The sequence below is a fragment of the Barbus barbus genome (genome assembly GCF_936440315.1).
Source record: "Barbus barbus genome assembly, chromosome: 19".
Lineage (NCBI taxonomy): Eukaryota > Metazoa > Chordata > Actinopteri > Cypriniformes > Cyprinidae > Barbus > Barbus barbus.
Genome location: NC_136747.1, coordinates 249,979 through 272,389, shown reverse-complemented (window position 1 = coordinate 272,389; position 22,411 = coordinate 249,979). Strand labels below are relative to the sequence as shown.

At 39.3% G+C, this 22,411-nt stretch overlaps 1 protein-coding gene across 1 annotated transcript in view; it reads left to right on the top strand.

Annotated features, from left to right (window-relative positions):
• Positions 1-22,006, top strand: part of LOC306885348 (uncharacterized protein) — a 34,704-nt gene extending 12,698 nt beyond the window's left edge. Inside the window, exons 3-9 of the mRNA XM_079441798.1 lie at positions 1,723-1,828; positions 1,952-2,072; positions 2,226-4,265; positions 4,645-4,813; positions 4,906-5,068; positions 21,273-21,405; positions 21,505-22,006. Coding sequence (XP_079297924.1) covers positions 1,723-1,828; positions 1,952-2,072; positions 2,226-4,265; positions 4,645-4,813; positions 4,906-5,068; positions 21,273-21,405; positions 21,505-21,668 — 2,896 coding nt within the window. The 3' untranslated portion in view covers positions 21,669-22,006. The remainder of the gene's footprint in view (positions 1-1,722; positions 1,829-1,951; positions 2,073-2,225; positions 4,266-4,644; positions 4,814-4,905; positions 5,069-21,272; positions 21,406-21,504) is intronic.
• Positions 22,007-22,411: the final 405 nt, after the last annotated feature.

The window sequence follows — 22,411 nt, the reverse complement described above, 5'->3', positions numbered from 1 at the left end:
AGGCCGCTTTCCCGACCTGGCGCAGATGGCACGCAGGTAGGCTACTTCTATGTGCAATTAATTTAAGATTTTATTTATATTTTGGATTATGATAACACTTTATAAGTAGTTTCTATTTTTAACATTAACTAACAATGAAAAACCCTTATTAAAAGCATTTATTAATCTTAATGTTAACATTTACTAATACAGTATTAAAACTAGGTATCACATTTTTAATTTTTGAATTAAAAAGTATCAAAAGTGGTAGGCCTATTTATTAAAATTGTTAATGCACTTATACTAACATGAACTAAATATTTTTTATTATCTTACATTAACGAAGATTAATAAATACCATAACAAATGTATTGCTCATTGTTAGTTAATGCAATAATGTTAACAAAAGGAAACATTGTAAAGTGTTACTACCTATATTTTATATTATGCATTTTGTGAAAATTTAACTATTTTCAGTGTAGTAAAATAGTAGGCCTACACTGGGTTTCAACCATTTCATTATCTTGAAGACATTGTTCGTTTTGAAATGAGCAACTGCAATAAACATTTCAACTATTCTGCAGGTACTTGTCTGCTCCATGCACAAGCACCGACAGCGAGAGACTGTTTAGTGCTGCATCTCATGTCATCGATGAGAAGAGGAACCGACTTTCATGTGAGAAAGCAGAGAAGCTACTTTTCATAAAGAAGAACCTGCCACTTTTCCTGAAGAAGTAGGCTTATGTCTAGGACAGTTATTCATTTGTTGTGGGTTCATCCACATTTTTTGCACTATTCAATGCACATTTGTTGTTGTAGACATACAGAGTTACATTCTTTCAGCAGTCAGTTATAGGCCTAACATAGGCTATTCAAGAAGGGGGGCTTCAAAGATGGCCAAATAAAAATATTTTTTTATTTTACTAATTTATTTATTTTAAGTTATATTGTGCTTTGCTTGTATAATATCTGCTGGAATGTTAAAAAAAATGTTCAGTGTTAAATAAATATTTTGAAATTGTATTTTTGTTATTTGATTTATTTCTCTGAAAAGCAACACAAAATAGTAAAAAGCTAATTTTTACTATTTAATTATTGTAATGGTGAAAAAATTGGCAAAATAAATGGAAAAAAATGCGCAACACCGCGTTCGGTATTCGGCCTTCGGCTTTCGGCCAAGAATTTCATTTCGGTGCATCCCTACTTGAAACGTGATTTACACCTTTACAAAGCGTCTCTTGCGCATGCACATTTAATTTACGCTTACAGTCTTATGTACACTTTCACAAATCTTACCCTGCGCATGCAAAACTTTATGGCGTCAATTTACCTTCATAGTATATGACTTTCTTCTTTCAGACGAATCCAATCGGACTTGTATTAAAAATGGTCCTTGCTCTTTCAAGCTTTATAATTGCATGGGCGGGTGTTTTTGTTCAACAGTCCAAAAGTAGTCAAATGATATAGCTCATATTTTTCCATGTGTATGAGATCTTTCATTCTTCAGGTCAATCATTTATTCATGAGAAAATCAGTTTGAATAACTTTGTCGTAGCATCCTTTCAGACTATATTTGTATCATTTTGTTAATTTATTGTTTATTTATTAGAATTTGAAAGATAATATCTATATTGTTTGGTAAGTGAGATCTCTGATTTTAGTCCTTGCAAATCAAAAAATTAGTGCTTAAAGTCCTTGAAAGTGTTTCTCTGTTACCCTGATGTTTCATTGTTGTTGTTTTAGGACTACTGATGATCTGACTCCTTTACATATTGCTGCATCTTGGGGGTGTTTTCAGAATCTCAGATTACTCCTTAGGAACGGCGGAAACCCAAACCTCACAGATCAAGTAAAACATTCAGCGCATTACCATCTCCAGTACTGACCTGCTCTATTGATCTGTAGTTAAGCCTGTGTTTTATATCAAGTTGGGACCTTAAAAATTGTAAAGTGTTAACTGCTTTATTTCTAGGATGGGAATAAACCGTCTGATCTGGCAGAGCAGGAGGAGAACAGTAAATGTGCAAGTCTGCTTCAAGAGTATGAATCCCATACATCCAAAGAGGAGAAAGACATGCCCAAATTCAAGTATTGTAAGAATGCTTGTTGTTATTATTTGGGTTAATTATCAGGCCTCATGCTCTAACAGAAGTGTGCCGTTAAAGTCAAAGATAATAGTGTTTTATCTATCATTTGTGGAAGGAGAACTAATTATACTACCATAATATTGTCTTCCTTTTTTCTAGCAATCCTCTCTGGACAGTCCATGAGTGACAGTTCGTTCAGTCCAGAAACTTCAGCGCTGCTTCCCCCTGGAGCAGAGCCATTGAGCAGCACACGTCTGTCCTCTTTTTCCAGCACTTGTAGAGTCAGTGGAAAACCTTTGAACAGAGAGAGTCAGGCCTTCTGGCTCTCAGATATGTCAGATCTCGAGTCACATGATGCTCATGTTTGGAATAAAGATGAAATGTGTAAGGAATTACCGATGCTGTCTAGTACTTGTCTCTCTGCTGTGGACAATAAGAACAATCCAGGGGTAGTGTCGACATATCAGCATCAAGCCGCAGATAGTGACTGTGATGTTTCTCAGAATATCCCTGTTTTGTCTCAACGGGAAAACCGGAAGAGTGTCACCTTCAAGGGGATTAATGATTATTTACCTGTTATCAGCCCAGCTGATCATCAGCAGTTCTTTCTCGACCAGTCGAGTGACCTTACATCGGATCTTTCTCAGTACCCAGATTTCCTAGACACTAAGCGTATGGCAACTGTGTTACAGAATCAGGGAATCGATGTCACGTGTCCTGATGATGTATTCATTTTTTCCAAAGAAGTCGACACAGTGGCGGATGAATTTGATAAGACTGTTGTGGGGCCTGTACAACTTGATGATGATGATGATGATGAATTTAAGAGCATCATTCAGCCCCACATCAGCAGTGGATCCAGCGAGTACAACAGCTGTGGCAGTGACCCATACCAGAGCCCCAGCACTGAAAACACTGGAAGTCCACCTTTGACCGAACCCTGTGGCCACAAATCAGATTTGACTGTAGAGCAGTGTAGCTTCAGAGTTAAAAATCAAAGTCTTACTTCTGTTGATGATGGAAAAAGACAGCTAAAAGAAGAACTCAGGAGTCATATTGAACAATCGAGTATATCCGCAACTGGCCGACATGCTGATAAGGTTGAGGTGATCAATACCGAAACTGATTGTATTCCAAGTCCATTTGTCACTGGGAGAACAAGGTCCAGATTGAGTCGTCATTCGGAGAGAATGAGCCAAAAATTAGCTCCCTTTCAAACCAGCTCTTGCCTCTTTGAACAGACGCTGCCCACCGCTACACGCTTGCGCCGCAACACAGTTAAGTCGCCTTATGGTACGTCAAAGCACAGTGTTGATAAAGACAAAATGGACGATGTTGACTCACAGTTGAGCTCTCTCAAGTTATCTGTAAGCTCAGATGGGCAAAGCCAAGCTGACACACTAATCTTATCCGACAGCATGGCTGACACGGTGTTAATTCCTGAAAGGACTGCTGAATCACAGTTGGTAGCGAGTGTGAGTGAGGTTGGTGATGAGGTAACCACTCCTGAACGCTTGACTGATATGCAAGAAGTGAAGAAAACCGCAACAGGAACCCCACAGATCTTCCCTACTGCTGTAGGAGACAAAGAGTCCAATATTATGTGTGGACTTGCCTCTCTAGGGTCTTTGCCATTTCAGGAAGATAACTCAGAATCTGCCTCCAGCTTGATGTATGAATCCCCAAAAGCACAGAAGAATCCAGGGCGCTCTGGATGTACTCCTCGGTATAGCATGAGCCGACTGTCGAGCCGCTCGCGACAGGCACTGGCAAACCTTTCTTGCACACCTGCTGGACAGCCCTTAACTACTGATACGGATGAGCCTGTGGAATACCTTTATACTGACACTGAAGAGGGCCATGAGCTCATTGAGACCCATGTTCCCCCAACGGCCAATACCTCCTTCAGCTCTAGCATAAGCACCAATAACTCTGAAGACACTCTGCTTTATGATTGGCGCTCCCTTCAGCTCGGGTCTACTAGTCCAGACCGCAGCACAGAAAGCTATCGTCCCAAACAGGAGAGTGATGCTGGGGTAAGTGGCCTGACTGACAAGGACCTTAGAAGCAAGTTAATTGAAATGGGAGAAGATCCAGGACCCATAAACAGTCAAACCCGCCCACTGTACATACAGAAGTTAAAGAGATCCCTTCAGAATACGCCTCACAGCCAGAAATCAGTCGCAGTGAGCCCCAGTGGTATGTATGCCAAAACATAAAGCATTAGTGAATTACATAAAGCCAAGGCACTCGGTAGGTGGCTATGTGGTCCATTAGCTTTTATGTGTAGGCCCCCAGCATGCCTAGTTATAAATGTGTAGTTATATAATTGGCCTTCAAAAGCCACATGAATAAATCATTTTTAATTTTGTGTATGGCTGGTTGCCATTCTCATTTACAACATGAACAGTAACTGTTTATCATGAAAATTAATGTCAAATGGGCCTAATATTTTGTATCGTATTTGATGATGATAAACTGATTGAAGGGTTCCTCTGTAATAAAAGAGTAGAAGATCAGTGATAGCATACAAATGTCATGCTTCCTTGTGTTTAAAGAGCATTTATTTCTTTCTCAGCTGCAGGTTACAGCCCAGAACTTGAAAATGTGCTTCACAGATTCGTACTTCCTAATTGTCAAGCAGATGAGCTCGCTCTGTGTGAGCAGTTTGACAAGCCAGATCAGAATAAGAGATGGCGTGAGGGTTTCATTAAATCCAGCTTTAACTACCTGCTGCTTGACCCACGGTACATGGTTTCTCTCACAATGTTTTGCCTTTATTTGGACAATGGCAGTTTCTTTTGTTTACTAATATTTCTTCCCTGCTGCTGTTTTATAGAGTGACGAAGAATCTACCATATCGAAGTCAGTCCATGAATCCTAAAGAATGTTTTCAGACGTTCATCAGTGCTGTTTTCTATGTTGGAAAGGGCAAGCGTTCTAGACCTTACAGTCACCTCTATGAAGCTCTGGAATATTTCAAAGGAGATAAGACCTCCAAGGTTAGATCTGTTTTTATTTGATTATTCTTTTTGATATTACCACTATTCCAAAGTTTGAAATTCATCCTTCTGTTCATCAGAGTTGTATTTTATTCATCAAAACAAATAATAGTGTGAATTATTTTTGCTATTAATGTTTGATAGAACTTCTTTTCTATTTTAGACAGCCATTAACATTTACTAGGGATAGGTATTGTCTCTCATGATACGATACATGTCACAATGGATATCTGCAATGTTGCATCTCCTTCTCCAGGAAGCCTATATGTAATCTATAGCTATTTATAGAAATGTATAATAGGTGCTGTTGTTAATTTGCCTCATTTTATTCTCAATATTTGTGTTAGCCTGAGATGCAGGGTATTTTTTACTGTCGCTATTTGTTAAAGGGTTAGTTCACCCAAAAATGAAAATTCTGTCATTAATTACTCGCCCTAATGTCATTCCAAACCCGTTAAGACCTTCGTTCATCTTCGGAACACAAATTAAGATATTAGTTACTGACTGACACATAATTACCATCTTCTGCCATTTTGGAGAGTATCCACTGAACGTAAACAATGTAATTAGCGCTGTTTATGTTCAGTAGACAGCGCGCTCATGCTGAACGTAAAACAATGCTGATTACATTATTTACGTTTAATGGAGACTCTCCAAAATGGCAGAAGACAGTAATTCGGAGAGAAGAATTGTTGAATAAATATCTGGTAGCTTCGTAAAATTACGATTGAAACCCTGATGTCACATGGACAATTGTACTGATGTCCTTGCTATGTTTCTGGACCTGGGAACATTGCAGTTGCATTGCTGTCTATGGAGGGTCAGAGAGCTCTCGGATTTCATCAAAAAATCTTAATTTGTGTTCTGAAGATGAACGAAGGTTTGGAAGGCTTACGGGTTTGGAACGACATGAGGGTGAGTAATTAATGACAGAATTCAAATTTTTTGCTAAACTAAAGCTTTAACCCTCTGAGCCCGACAAACGCGAATACGCGTTTTGGGGCAGATTTTCCTGATAAGGCAGAAAAGAGCTTGAATTACTCTGCCATTTTTGATCGTTCAGATAAGAGCAATACACCATTCGAATCTGTAAGGGGTCTTCTTTTATTTGTATTCACTCATAATAACAACTAAACTTTGTGCTTTTGAAGAATAAAGAAAACAAACAGCGTGCGCTCTCGGTCTTCTCCGTCTCCGCGATCTGTTTTCAGAAATGCGTCACTAAAATGAAGTGTAACTCAGCAAATACTCAACACAGAAACATGAGAGTTATCTCTATATGAAGCTTGAAGTGTCTTCTTTCAAATGAAGTAAGTCATATCGAAAACAAATATTCTGTGATGAAGTAATCCGTATGAAACCAACACGATGTCCAGTCTGTCCCGTCTAACTCATTATTTTTAATGAGATCCCGCCCCCTCGTGTTCACATGCAAATAACCCGTGACCCGCGCGCGCGGAGCATAAACAAAGCGTCACAGTGCCAGTGAGGAGTTCATCGCTGCTATACTGTTACTTTCTGGAAGAAGACGCGCTGAGTAAAGGCTGGATTTCCCTCAAAATCGATCTGATGAGTAAGTAATGTTTATTTTATTTTCTGCATTAGTTAACGTGTTATTGTGACATAAACTTGAACACATTACTAGTTGGGTTGTTCCCAAACTACAACACGATAAATGCTACGCATCTAAGAATGTTTAGACCATGTTTATTATTAATAATCTGTTCACAAATATATTTTAATAACGTGCTAAACGATAACAATTAGTTCTCAGATATAAAATATATGTTTTATAGTACGAAGTATATCCTTTTATAGTACAGAGTCTATGACTGCAGAATCATATCTTTTATACTATAAAATCATACATGATGTTCAGGATGGCTATAATTCCTGACTAAAATGTTTGAAATCCAGTAAAACATTGTGAATATGATGGGCAATTCATTGTATTTAAATTTCTTACGGCGCGAGTATAAAACAATAAAAGTAATATGAGAGTACATTGTAACATGATGAATGCTACGAGTCTGAGTATGTTTAGAACATGTTTATGATTAATAGCCTACTCTGTTCAAAAATAGATTTTAATAACGTGCTAAACAATAATAATTAGTTTCTCAGATATAAAATGTTTTTTTTTTACGATAATACAAAGCATGAATGAGTCTATGACTACAAAACCTATATATAGATAGATATATATATATATATATATATATATATATATATATATATATACATATACATATACATATACATATACATATACATATACATATAGATAGATAGGTAGGTAGGTAGGTAGATGCTCCTGATATAAACATGCTCACAAATGTTTTTTCTCTTTTTTTGGTTGTTAGTATTTTATTGAATCAGACACCTGCACCACAGATGATGAATCCTGCTGACTTTCAGTCTCTTCCAACTGTTTTCCTCTGAGAGCGCTGCACTAACATCAGAAGAAATCCATGGAAAGTAGCAGAAACACTTACATAACACATGCAAATATCAGGTATGATTTATTTGCTTCACTTGTTGAACAGAATCTGTTGCAGGAACGAGTCAAAGTCTGTTCACATCTCTGTGGTTAGATCAGTGCACAATAATGTGTCTTTGACCTTCATTATGTATGTTTTGATTATACTGTGTTGTAAATAAAATACAAATCATTTAAAAACCCATTTTTTCAGTCTCCTCACACTCTCTTACCTGCCTCAGTGACAGTCACACTGATGGGCCATTAGCAGCTTTAGGGGAGGGCCCTTTGTCTCTCAGGTGAGAACCACTTAATATTCAAGCCCATTACCACTCCCTCGCATATTGGATTTCGAACACAAAACATGTCTTTAAAAATTTAAATCAATGTATTGTTTTCTGTGAGCAAATAAACAAGATGATTTTCACATAATTGTGAAGTAAATATTCTAGCCTACAAGATCTGGTTCTCAAAAGTCTTGTAAACAATTGTTCTGTATGTGTTTTATGGTCTTATTTCAGTGACTTCAAAATGTTAGTTTTTCACTAACCACGCATAAACGTTGTTTTCTCAAAAACACAATCATGTACATAAATGCTGCTAACATAACATTGTAGCCCAGTTTGTGCTGTTTACAGTGTTATTAGACTTTAGCCATTTATATTTTTATAAGCAACTGAAAAAAGCACAAATGTCAGGGCATGTCGAAAGTTCTCCAGGTCCCCAAAACACCCTCAGGGCCCAGAGGGTTAAAGGATTAGGTCACTTTTAAAAAAACTTTTGCTGATAATTTGCTCACCCCCATGTCATCCAAGATGTCCATGTCTTTCTTTCTTCAGTCGAAAAGAAATTAAGGTTTTTGATGAAAACATTTCTCTATATAGTGAACTTCAATGGGACCCAAACGGTTCAAGGTCCAAATGACAGTTTCAGTGCAGCTTCAAAGGGCTTTAAACGATACCAGACGATGAATAAGGGTCTTATCTAGCGAAACGATCGGTCATTTCAAAAATAAATTAAAAAGTTTAAGTTTTATAAGCACAAATGCTCGCCTTGCTCTGTTCTGTGATGCGCGTTCGTGACGTCACGGTTGACTTAGGCGGAAGTACCGAGTCAGTGTTTACAAATGTGCGGAAGGAGGACCATAAACACATATTCAAATGTCTTTGTGTCAGTTTATCGTTTAAAATGCCCATTTGTGCGTATCCTGGGTGTTTTAATATTAAAAAGCCTAAAAGAACATTTTGGATTTTACGTCAACCGTGACATTTTCAACGCAATTGCCTATTACGTGACGTCACTGTAGGGGTTTATTACATTTTATAATATTAATACGTAATATAGTTTAATTTAGCTCAAAGGGAATCATTTATGATTTTATAGGGATTTGAACAGAATCAGTGTTACGGCGATTCACTGAACGAGCCGTATGACAAACTCTGCACTGCATATTAAAATCCAAATATAGTGAAAACACTAAATAGCACAGTAACGAAATCGACAGATTAAGGCATTAACTTGTGAGCAGAAAACACAAGATACTTCTCTTTTAAAATATAAATCAGATTTTATTTATATAAACCTAAGACATAAACTAGTCTAACACATGAACACAAGCATTCACACATTCACACGTTGCAGGAAGAGAGAAAGGGAGGAAACAATGAGTGTAAGAGAATGGAAATGTGGAATCCCAAGTTTACAGCAATATGTGCTATTGCATAGACCTGAACAACCATCAATCACTTATTTAACCCTCGCTTTGAGTTTCTCAATGAGGCTAAAATTTACATTAAAGTCACCAATTCAGAACTTGGAAGCGTTGCTTGCTTGCCTGTGTTACGGGGTTTCCTTTGTGTAGTCGTTGCAGACGGGGTTCCCCGAAGTGTCTGATTGGCTGGAAGTTCAGTAGTCTTTGAAGTGACGTCTTTGGGCGTTGGCTTGCTGGACGTTTGAAGAAGTGCAGTCGAAGCTGGACTTTGAATCAAACTTACATTAACACACGAAACTCCACGGAAAGAAAAGAAACTAAAGTAAAATAATAAAATAAAATGATGTAACGAGACTAAGTTGTTTTCCTTCTCATTATGGCACATGAGGCCAGAGCACGCGGTGAGAGGGACCAGGGTACGAGAGTCAGAGAGGAGAAGGGTACGAAGAGTGATGTAACAGAGAGAGAATTTTACGATGTCCTGAGGTTTTAAACTCAGCTTCTGGACCGTCCCATCTGGACGTCTTGACCAATTAGAAACTGTCCTTGCTTAGCTAGGGTGTGTTCTTCACATCATAAATCAGCTTGTTATCAGTCACATGGTCCGAATTTTACAGGCTTTGGCAAAGTATACCTTTTTGAACATGATTTCATAATAAGACTATGATGCATTTGACAAAGAATTGATTGGAAGAAACATTCACAGCATGGATTTTCAAGCTCATACATACTAAATATGCAATATTTATCTTTAAGGCTCGAGCTATTCAATAATGATTAAAAATACATACATATTATTTGATTAAAACATGATATGTGGGTACAACATAAAAATGTCCTTTTAGGATGATTTTATGTGCATATGAAAAAGAAAGTTTTGTATAGTTCTAAGGAGAACGAAGGCATGTTCTTTTAGACAAAGGAATGTTGGTTTGGTCTGTCTTCTATGTGGAGACACGCCCGAAAGAGTCTGTAGCTAATGATTTTCTATCACAGGTTTACGTGTGAACATCAGTCTTGATTACTTGCAACAAATTTGACAGTCTCCTTCTTGAATTGGAATTATCAATAAGTTGTTTGGTGACAGAGGCTTGCTAGTTGGGATTTGCTTGCTCCAAACTAGATTTATGACGTCCTGTTCCTTAAGGCCTCTCTGCATTCCAGCTCCTCAGGTTTCAATGTTCTGATGCATCTTAAAATTGTCTGATTCAGTCTCTGATATCCTACATCACGAACGCGCATCACAGAACAGAGCAAGGCGAGCATTTGTGCTTTTAAAACAAACTTTTTAATTTATTTTTGAAATGACCGATCGTTTCGCTAGATAAGACCCTTATTCATCGTCTGGTATCGTTTAAAGCCCTTTGAAGCTGCACTGAAACTGTCATTTGGACCTTGAACCGTTTAGGTCCCATTGAAGTTCATTATATGGAGAAATGTTTTCATCAAAAACCTTCATTTCTTTTCGACTGAAGAAAGAAAGACATGGACATCTTGGATGACATGGGGGTGAGTAAATTATCAGCAAAAGTTTTTTTAAAAGTGAACTAATCCTTTAACACTGCAATAGCTTACACGTCCATGTTGAACATGCTTCATGAATGAAAAGTACATTTACATATGATAAGCAAGAAAAGCATGGAAAAGCTATTTTTCTCTCATTCTAAAAAAAACACAAAAACAACACCCATGTAAATTAAAAAATTGCACAAATCGCATAAAACGCATATGAACAAAGTGCAAATGCTAAATAAATCCCTTATTTCACATTTATTATGTGGTATTTAAAGCTTGTACAGCTATTGGATAAAAACTGTGAGTCAGTTGGGGGGTTGGAAGGTCCTAGGGGTGTGGGGGACTGGGGGGGGGTCAAAGAGACAGAGTTCAGTGTTGCATGGGGTGAAAGAGGGGAGGGGGGGCAAGGATGGGAGGGAGTTCAGCTTCCTGACAGCCTGATGTATGAAGCTGTCCTTCAGTCTGCTGGTCCTCGCCTGGAGACTCCGCAGTCTCCTCCCTGATGGCAGCAGACTGAAGAAGCTGTGTGTCGGGTGGGTGGGATCACCTGCAATGCTTTGCGGGTGAGACGGGTGCTGTAGATGTCCTGGAGAGAGGGGAGAGGGACACCAATGATCTTCTCAGCTGCTCTCACTATTCGCTGAAGTGACTTGCGGCAGGATGTGTTGCAAGCGCCATACCACACAGTGATGCAGCTAGTCAGGATGCTCTCGATGGTGCCTCTGTAGAAGGTGCACATGATGGGGGCCGGGGCTCTGGCTCTTCTCAGTTTGCGGAGGAAGTAGAGACGCTGCTGTGCTTTCTTGGTATGTGTATGTTCACTACTGTGTGTACACTTGGATGGGTTAAATGCAGAGCACAAATTCGGAGTATGGGTCACCATACTTGGCCACACACCACTTTCCCCCACTTCCCTTTCCCCTAATGTTTACTGGCAACATCATTGTAGGGTATTCTGTTTGTTAGTATATAAATATACCAGCTGTCATCTGGTTGTCATCAAGTTTAACTGAAAATTTCATACCAGTATCCTTCTTAACCAGTATTACCATGGCAAGCTTAGTGTACAACAGAAATGAGCAGATGTCTGTGCAATATCACTTAAAAGTCATGATTCAAAATTTAATTTCACAGTAACTGTAATCCTATATGTATGCTATGTGTGTGGCCTGACCTGCCAAGGAAAGGGATGAGTCCTAAAAGGATAAATTGTCATTTTTAAAATATATACAGTGGTGTGAAAAAGTGTTGGCCACCTTCCTGATTTTTTTTTTTTGCATGTTTGTCACACATTAATGCTTCAGATCATCAAACAAATGTAAATATTAAGATAGCACAAGTAAACACAACATGCAGTTTTTAAATGAAGGGTATTTTTATGAAGGGAAAACAAAATCCAAACCCACATGGCCCTGTGTGAAAAAGTGTTTGGCCCCTCGTTAAAACATACCTGTGGTTTATCACACCTGAGTTCAGTTTCTTTAGCCACACCCAGGCCTGATTACTGCCACACCTGTTCTGTTCGCAATCAAGAAATCACTTCAATAGGACCTGCCTGACAAAGTGAAGTAGACCAAAAGATCCTCAAAAGCTACATATCATGTTGAGATCCAGAGAAATTCAGGAACAAATGAGAAAGAAAGTAATTGAGATCTATCAGTCTGGAAAAGGTTATAAAGCCATTTCTAAAGCTTTGGGACTCCAGCGAACCACAGTGAGAGCCATTATCCACAAATGGAGAAAACATGGAACAGTGGTGAACCTTCCCAGGAGTGGCCGGCCGACCAAAATTACCCCAAGAGCGCAGTAGGGATGGGCGATATCTTATCGTTTGCGATATACCGTTGAAAATTCTCCTCACGATAATAACGATAAGTCTAGTTGATGACGTAGTTTTGTGCGCGCCCGATTCACTGTTCACGTGCCGAGTGAAAACAAGCATGGCGGAAGGCGGACGTGAGGCTGACAGTGCATTCACACCGGACTCGACTTGCGCGAATAAATCATTTTGGGCTTACTCGCTTCTTTCGCGCGTGAAATTCACTGCACAACAGACGCGAATTCGCGTCTTGAGCGGGGCTTCTGCCAGGCGCACATGTATGACTGCCACAGAGAGCATATGTATAGAATTTCGCTCTAAATGCTCAATTCGTGCTGCGTCATTCGCGCGAATTGCGCGGCAGGATGTCTATTTGCGTCTTTGCATTGACTTAACATGTAAATCACTCGCGCTTAATGCTTCATTCGCGTCTGGTGTGAACGCACCACGAGGAGGAGCTTGTTGTTACGCGAGGAGCTACCTCCACAATTTGCAACTGGTTTGGTTACAGAAAATCAGATGAGGAGCAAACTACCGTAATATGCAAAGTGTACAGAAAAATGGTGGTTACAAAGAGTGGAAACACGTCCAATTTGAATTTGACATAAAAGATGCCATACTTTTAATAAAGTTAGAAAAATGCCATTACAAAGGTAAAAACAAAATTCCCTGTAAATCACTTTAAGGAGTCAAATATCACCTTGTAATGGGAAGGTTCATTTTTGATCAGAATTGTTGATTATTGATTTGAAGGTGCTGCTAAATTTTTGACCGTGCTCCTAAATATTTTAAATTAGAAGCACAAGCACTCCTAAAAAGAAGTAGAGCCCTGAGAAATATTTCTCATGTATGTGACGAGCCCCAATTTTAAGTTTTCTTTTTTCAATTATTATTATTTTAAGTTGTTTCATTATCAGGAAAAAATGCAAGTGATCCGCGCGAGCACCTCACTGTCATGCATGCACATTCTTTTCCGCACAAACACTTGCATATGCATAATAGTCTAGACTCTAGAGCATAGCCTCATGAACTTGTTTTAATAAATCGCTTATGCATTAAATAAAGATACAAAACAGGTTGTTAAATATGCTGAATATATTGTTCAAATATTTATAAAATGTGAAACTGTAGCTAATCTTATTCGCAGTCTAGCGTTTTGCATCTGCATAACATAGTGAATTATTTTTAACATGCAATGATACAAAATAAAACCAAACAAGATTTGTAATGAAGAAAAAAAAATGTAGACAAATAAGAATGATGTAGCCCACATCTCTTGAGCGTCTCACACAGCATGCGCGTGAACACGCAAAATCTTGCTCTCTGCATGAATGCAACGCAGATGGCGACATAAGTTTGTTTGAAACACATAAGTTTAGATAAGATAATAATATTAACAATGAACATTATATGACATTTAAAATAGTTTTGGCGATTTTTCCTTCAGTCCGCCTGTGCATTTCTGACCCAAACAGCAAAGCAGTCTAAATCTCTGCGATGTTCTCGTTAAATATGCCATTTCTGAGCTATTACAATGAATTAATTTCTAAAATGTTATGATATGGAAAGCCTGAAACAGATCACAGCAGTATAGCCATACACAGGCTTTCAGTCATCAGCAGCGTGGTAAACCTGTGCCAGTAGCCTGTATGCGTGTGTGTATGTGTATATGTATATATATATATATATATATATATAATATATTATCGTCATTTGTATCGTTATCGCAATAAATACCTGAAATTATCGTGATACTTTTTTTAGGCCATATCGCCCATCCCTATAGCGCAGCGAAGACTCATCCAAGAGGTCACAAAAGACCCCACAACAACATCTAAAGAACTGCAGGCCTCACTTGCCTCAGTTAAGGTCAGTGTTCATGACTCCACCATAAGAAAAGAGACTGGGCAAAAATGGCCTGCATGGCAGAGCTCCAAGACGAAAACCGCTGCTGAGCAAAAAGAACATAAAGGCTCGTCTCAGTTTTGCCAGAAAACATCTTGATGATCCCCAAGACTTTTGGGAAAATACTCTGTGGACTGACGAGACAAAAGTTGAACTTTTTGGAATGTGTGTGCCCCATTACATCTGGCGTAAAAGTAACACAGCATTTCAGAAAAAGAACATCATAGCAACAGTAAAATATGGTGGTGGTAGTGTGATGGTCTGGGGCTGTTTTGCTGCTTCAGGACCTGGAAGACTTGCTGTGATAAATGAACCATGAATTCAGCTGTCTACCAAAAAATCCTGAAGGACAATGTCCGGCCATCTGTTCGTGACCTCAAGCTGAAGCGAACATGGGTTCTGCAGCAGGACAATGATCCAAAACACACCAGCAAATCCACCTCTGAATGGCTGAAGAAAAACAAAATGAAGACTTTGGAGTGGCCTAGTCAAAGTCCTGACCTGAATCCTATTGAGATGCTGTGGCATGACCTTAAAAAGGCGGTTCATGCTCAAACCCTCCAATGTGTCTGAATTACAACAATTCTGCCAAGATGAGTGGGCCAAAATTCCTCCACAGCGCTGTAACAGACTCATTGCAAGTTATCACAAACGCTTGATTGCAGATGTTGCTGCTAAGGGTGGCCCAACCAGTTATTAGGTTTAGGGTCCAAGCACTTTTTCACACAGGGCCATGTGGGTTTGGATTTTGTTTTTCCTTCATAATAAAAAACTTTATTCAAAAACTGCATGTTGTGTTTACTTGTGTTATCTTTGTTTCAGATCACCAAACAAATTTAAATATTAATCAATGTGTGACAAACATGCAAAAAAAATCAGGAAGGGGGCCAACACTTTTTCTCACCACTGTATATGTATGTGTGTGTGTGTGTGTATATATTTATACGCATTTATGTGTATATATTTATCTCTAATAGTATTGATCTTGGAAGTAAAGTAGTTCATAAAGTCATTACTGCTGTGCTCTTGGGAAATACCAACACCTGTTGATGCTTTATTTTTCATTAATTTAGTGACTGTATTGAATAAATACCGGTGGGTTTTGTTTGTTTTCTTCTAGAAGAGACGCTCCATTTTCCGGGCTGCTCTCTTTAAGGTGCGAGTGTGCTCATTATACCACGGAGTCAGACTGTTTTCTTTGATCTTCCTTAAGCTTAAAGGAGAAACTGTATCTAAAGTGCTAGAAAAGAGAGTTCATAGTTTGTGGGGAAGTCGTGGCCTAATGGTTAGAGAGTCGGACTTGTAATCTGAAGGTTGCGAGTTCGAGTCTCGGGCCGGCAGGGATTGTAGGTGGGGGGAGTGAATGTCCAGCGCTCTCTCCACCCTCAATACCACGACTGAGGTGCCCTTGAGCAAGGCACCGAACCCCCAACTGCTCCCCGGGCGCTGCAGCATAAATGGCTGCCCACTGCTCCGGGTGTGTGTTCACGGTGTGTGTGTGTGTTCACGGTGTGTGTGTGTGTTCACTGCTGTGTGTGTGTGTGTTGGATGGGTTAAATGCAGAGCACGAATTCCGAGTATGGGTCACCATACTTGGCTGAATGTCCCTTCACTTCTGTTACAACATCAAGTTTTTCTGCACTGTTGGATATGCTGAGGAATTGAGATAAATCAGGAAGATTACTTACAAAGCAGTCTTTTGTGGTAGAAGTGATGGTTCTACCATACTTGTAACAAGGAGTAGAATTTACAGTTTTAGCTATATGGAGTTTACACAAGACTAGATAATTATCTGAGATAGCTCTGCTGCAGAATTTCAACACCACTAACATCAATTCCATGTGACAGTATTAAACCTAAGCCCCTTTCACACAGAGATTCTGGAAAATACACGGGTAATGTGTTCCAGCAATTGTTCCTGGGTCGTTAGATTTACTGCATTCACACTGCCAGTGATTTTCCGGAATCTGTGCGTGCGTTCACACACAACCCGTAAAGATCCTGTAAAGACACGTGTCATTTCATGTGATGTGTATAATGTGCCACGAACCATTTCACTAAACTGGCGAACGAAAAAAAAAAAAAAAAAACGAAACTGGCAAACGATTTCAGCTTCAGCGCGGATAGTGAGGGGCTCCGATCGCTGCTTAATTCCAGTTTACACATTTTTCGTTGTGTGAATGTTGATCTGCCTTCAAAACACCCGGTAAAAGAGTCGCATGATAACGTGCGTCATCAGCCTTTACGGCATTTATCCGGCTTTTGTTCACACAGCACTCGTTCCGGGACTGAACCCAGCAATGTTACTAAGTCCCCAAGGTCGTGGTTGCGTTCACACAGAAGGCACTCTGGCAATTTTCCGGGACCAACGTGCAGTGTGAAAGGGGCTCTAGAGTATGATTTCGACAATGAGTAGGTCCTGAAACGTGTTGTCTAACCCCAATAGAGTTCAGAATGTCTATGAATGCTGATCCTAATGCATCTTTTTCATTATCGACAAAATTAAATAAAAAATTTTCTCCGTGGTATCAAATGGTATCGAATATCGATATTTTTCAAGGTATCGTATCGAAGTTAGAAATTCCAGTATCGTGACAACACTACTATGAATATCCCACTTCAGGTCCTGAGAGATGGTGGTGCCCAGGAATCTGAATGACTCCACTGCAGTCACAGTGCTGTTCATGATGGTGAGTGGGGGGAGAGCAGGGGGGTTTCTCCTGAAGTCCACGATCATCTCCACAGTTTTGAGCGTGTTAAGCTCCAGGTTGTTAAGACTGCACCAGACAGCCAGCTCCTTAACCTCCTGTCTGTAAGCAGACTCGTCACCGTCCTGGATGAGGCCGATCAGTGTGGTGTCGTCTGCGAACTTCAGGAGCTTGACAGAGGGCTCTTTAGATGTGCAGTCGTTGGTGTAGAGGGAGAAGAGCAGTGGGGAGAGTACGCAGCCCTGAGGAGCTCCAGTGCTGATGGTTCGAGTGCTGGATGTGAATTTACCAAGCTTTACTAACTGCTGTCTGTCTGTCAGGAAGCTGTTGATCCACTGACAGATGGAGGTAGGGATGGAGAGCTGGGTTAGTTTATTCTAAAGGGTGTCTGTGATGATGGTGTTAAAAGCGGAGCTGAAGTCCACAAACAGGATCCTCACATAAGTCCCTGGTCTGTGATGTGCTGTCTGTATTTTGGCAGTTTGCGGGAGAGATTTGCTTTATTAAAGTCCCAGAGAATGATTAAAGCAGAGTCTGGGTGTTGTTGATATGTGTCTGTGATCATATCAGCGAGTTTCTGTAAAGCTGTGCTCACGTGCGCTTGCGGTGGAATGTAAACACTCACGAGAATGAACGAGCAGAACTCCTGCGGCGAATAGAACGGCTTGCAGTTAATGAAGAGCCTTTCTAGATCTGAACATCACCTCTCATTGATGTGAAAGCACGGCCCACTACCGCGCGATTTTCCCGTTGATGCCACGTCCCGATCTGCTCTGATCAGCTGGAAGTTAGCCAGATGGAGCACGCTGTCCAGTATGTTGCCATTCAGCCAGGTTTCTGTGAAACACAGACCAGCAAAGTCAGAAAAATCCTTGTTTGTCCGAGAGAGCAGAAAGAGTTTGTCCGTTTTGTTGAGTAGAGCGGAGATTCGCCAGATGTATGCTTGGCAACTGCATTCGAAATCCGCACTGTCTGAGCTTCACAAGCGCGCCAGGTCGCTTCCCCCATCTGCGCATCCTCCTGAAGCGTTTGACCAGAGCTACGGCTCCGCCAACTACAAGGTCCAGAAAAACGTCAGAATAAATAGTCAAAATCCGGTAAAAGATTTTGTAGTGTGTTCTGCCGAATGTTCAGCAGATCATCCCTGATAAAACTGATCGTATTTGAGAAACAAAAAACTGGAAAAACAAACAAAAGCAGTACAAACACTGAAGAGCAAAGCACAGTAGCTGCCATCTGTGGCGCCATCTTAGTTTCATTCAGGTGCATGTGTAATAACTGCGTTAAAATGTCCAGTGAGTTAGAAAACATCTGCTGCAAGAAAATTAAAAAGGCAGGGGGATGAAAAAAAACTGTGTTTCTTTGACGTGGTGAAAACTTGACGCTACAGCAGCACTTCTTTTTCGTCGTCGTCTTGTCTGATGCACTCTACCAAGCATTCTAACCACAACCTCGCCCCTCTCCACCCCCCCCCCCCCCCCCCCAACCATTCAAATTTCCGTAGGCAGAATTTATTTTAATGATATTCTAATGGGCTGCTTTGTGACCTCACAAAACCCGGAAAACAACGGTGTAGTCCAAACGAGCCGTTCGTTGTAGTTTTTGAAAAGTTTAAAAACGAAATATCTCCTTTGGAGTGGACTTTGAGATTTGTAACTTTGTTGATATTTTTTATGTCCAAATTAGCGCATAAACACAGGTGATTAATTTTTCAGTTTAATGCGTTAAAAATATTTAATGCCATTAACGCAGGGGCCGAGCCTAGGGTTGGCCACCCCACTCACAACTGCTGCTTCTGTCAACAAGTGCATTTATTCAGTCACAGAACGTATTTACGTTTACATCAAATGGGCAGGCTTCAGCGGCAGGCGCGAGTCAAACGAGCACGGAAACAGTACTGTGCTCCTAGCGCGTGATCTTCGCTAGCGCCAGCGTGTGCTGTAGCCTGTATCATTTCATATCAAAGCACAAAATAACTGACCACGACATTGCATGCACGTAGTTTAAGTCATGAAGTTACCAACAAGGCGATTTAAAGCTGCCTTAAAACTGCATGCATGTAATATATTTTATACGAGTCATATTTAAGAACATGTTTCTGAAATGGTTTTCAAAACTCAAAACTGGAGCATCCCATCACTGTCTCCCTCATCTAACACACCTGATTCAACTCGTCAGTTCATTAATAGAGACTTTAAGACCTGAAGTGGGTCAGAAAATACTTTATTTTTAAGGATTTTATAGAGAAATCAGTATTGGTATCAGTGATACTGGCCTTCAAAAAAGATGCCATTAAGCAAATATTAAAAAATAGACTGTCTTTATGGTGTTTGTACATTAATTTGAAGATTGAACGTGAAATTGCAATATAAAAGTATATTTAAAAACTTTAATATTAGGTGGGATTAATCATGATTAATTGAGATTAATTTCAGAAAAATGTGCGATTAATGAGTTAATATTTTTTACTTGATTGACAGCACTAGTTCAAACATACCACACTACACACTGACTAAAATTCAAAAAGTGAAAAAGCATAATAGGACCCCTTTAAGAAAACAGGGCTCTACGCCACACTGGACACCCTACAGTTTGCATTTTCACAACAGCATTTGTTATTTAATATCAGATTATTATTTAATAACAGTCAGTTTTAATGATGTAAATCTTATTACTAACTGTACCAATTACTGCAACATTACTGAATAAAAAATATTTGGCAATACTACATGGCATTTTTTTTCACAAATCATTAACAAATTTGTGTTCTGTCTCTATGAAGGATGTATCTAAAAATGGCCAAAATAGTGTAAAGAAAATAGAAAATAATAAAATATTGAATTTATATTTGAAGCACTCTGTTAAACTTGTAACGGACAAAACATTACTTGGTTTTATTTAACTTTCGTTCCTCTATTTTTGTTGATTTCATAGTGTGATGTATTTGGGTCACAGGTAGTACCTCTAGGAGCAGCTTGAGGGCTCTATTGCCTGGTGGTAACCGGGCATATAAGCTCCATCACAATAGAGTAAGTCAGTTCGTTTGGTAGAGGGAAGCCATTTGGTTGAACTCGTGCTACCAGTTTGCTCTTTGAAAGTCCTTGAGCTCAGCTGTGAGAATGGTTTGATTTTTGTTTACCTGACAACATGTCTGTATTATGAAGTTATTGATGTCAGCCATTTGCTTTCTTTTTAGTAAGGACTTTAATTGTCTGTCTACACCTGTCTGTTCTTCAAATGATTCCTTTCTTCATGTGCCATTGATCGGATGCATCTTAAATCACCTCTGGAGACGAGGTATATTATCTACAACGACGTTCCAGGCGGGTAGTGAAAGTAGCGCGTGTGGGTTCATCCAATGCGGCACACAGGACAGCGACACGCCGAACGCCAACGACGCTGTGGGTTTATAGGATTAATAACATTGCATCACACTCAAATATCTGAAAACATCGTCTCATCTCTCATCTATTCTCGTACTTCGACTCATCATTGAAGTTTATTTCCCCTCATTGACTCCGTTAAAGAACATTTAATTGACTTGGGTTTTTGCACCTCTATATATACACTTGTGGGAAGAATAAATTAGGATTCAAAGATCATTTGTGTTGTGAAGAGTATATTAATCAGTACATGTATAAAATCTGTTGAACCTCTGAGTAACAGCTTTAAAGAGATCAGGTGTTGCAAACTGCTTGATTCATACTTTTCCAATGTTTTTATGAACTTTTTGAATTGTGAGAATCCCTGTAGAATTAACTTTCAGTGAAGGGACAGAAGGTTTCTTTTAAATATTTTAATTTGTTTTGAAGATGAGCAAGAGTCGTATGGGTCTGGAACGGCATAAGAATCATCCAGTGGTGCTTAGAAAACAATCTAATCAAAAGATTAATTTGATCGTTATTGCGAGCGAGTTGTCTTCACTACGTTTCAGGAAAATATGCAGTTCCTTCGTTATTTAGAAGTGGAGTAAAGAATATAATCCTTGCATCTCACTGTCACTCATGCTTTTTAATATGATGTAAATAATAAATGCAGTCATGGTATTTTTCTCTTTATGTCTCCAGAAACTCTGCTCAAAGGTGCAGCACATCCTGCAGGTCTGGAATGCTGGACACGGAGTGATATCCCTGCACTGTTTCCAAAATGTCATTGCTGTGGAAGCCTACACACGTGAGGCCTGTATGGTGGATGCCATCGGTAAAGAGACGCTCAGCTGGGCTGCTTGGATAGTTATAAACATTCTTTGCCGCACAAATTTCCATCTTAATGTCTGTTCACCTGTTGATCTATTAATAGGGCTGAAGATGCTCACAAACCAGAAAAGAGGAGACTACTATGGTGTGGTGTCAACTTGGCCTGTGCGGAGGAAACGGGAGTTAGGGGCTCACCTGATGTACAGGGCGATGCAGATCTTTTTGGCTGAAGGAGAACGACAGCTCCGACCTGCCGACATTAGATGAGCCATGGATGCTGTGGCATTACAGAAACCATTCAGAAATTACACTTTTGTTTACCATTCCAAAAACATTACCAAACATGTTGATATAGTAATATCAATAAATATCAACACATTATAATCTGTGCAACTGCAGTGAAAAATAGCATTACTGTAATAGTAAAAAAAAAGGAGAACATCAGCTGTTCTGTTTCTAAATTGTATGTACCTTGTTGCTTATTGTATTGATGTCCTGTTTTAATGCAAATAATAAGCTACATGCAATGTACATATCTTAGTAGTAGATTTTGTGGTAGATTTTTAATACATATGTAGTTATTACATAAATAATTTTGACATTCATTTGAATCTTTATTCATTTTATGAAATTAAGTAGATATAAAATGACATTTACAATTAGTTTGCTGTCTTGTTTTAGCTTCATGCGAGTTGTACAATAGAGCTGGATAAAAGCTAGGCTGATTAAGCTAGTTATACTTAGAAACAAAGCCTTGCATAAATAAAAAGTTAGAGAAAATCTTTGAGTTTGATTATTTTAATGGAAGACCAAATAAAGGATAAAAGTAAAAACGCCAAATGAGGTATATTATGTCCTGCTGTGTGTTTTTTAAAATAGTTTTATTCCCCTCTCCCATGGTTTTTCTGTATTCTTTGTCTCTCAACAGCAGCAAAAAGAGTGTGTGCTGTTTAAGTTGCTATTTATATAGTTTGTTAAGAAGGTCTGAGTAGTGCTTGGAGTAATTAGGT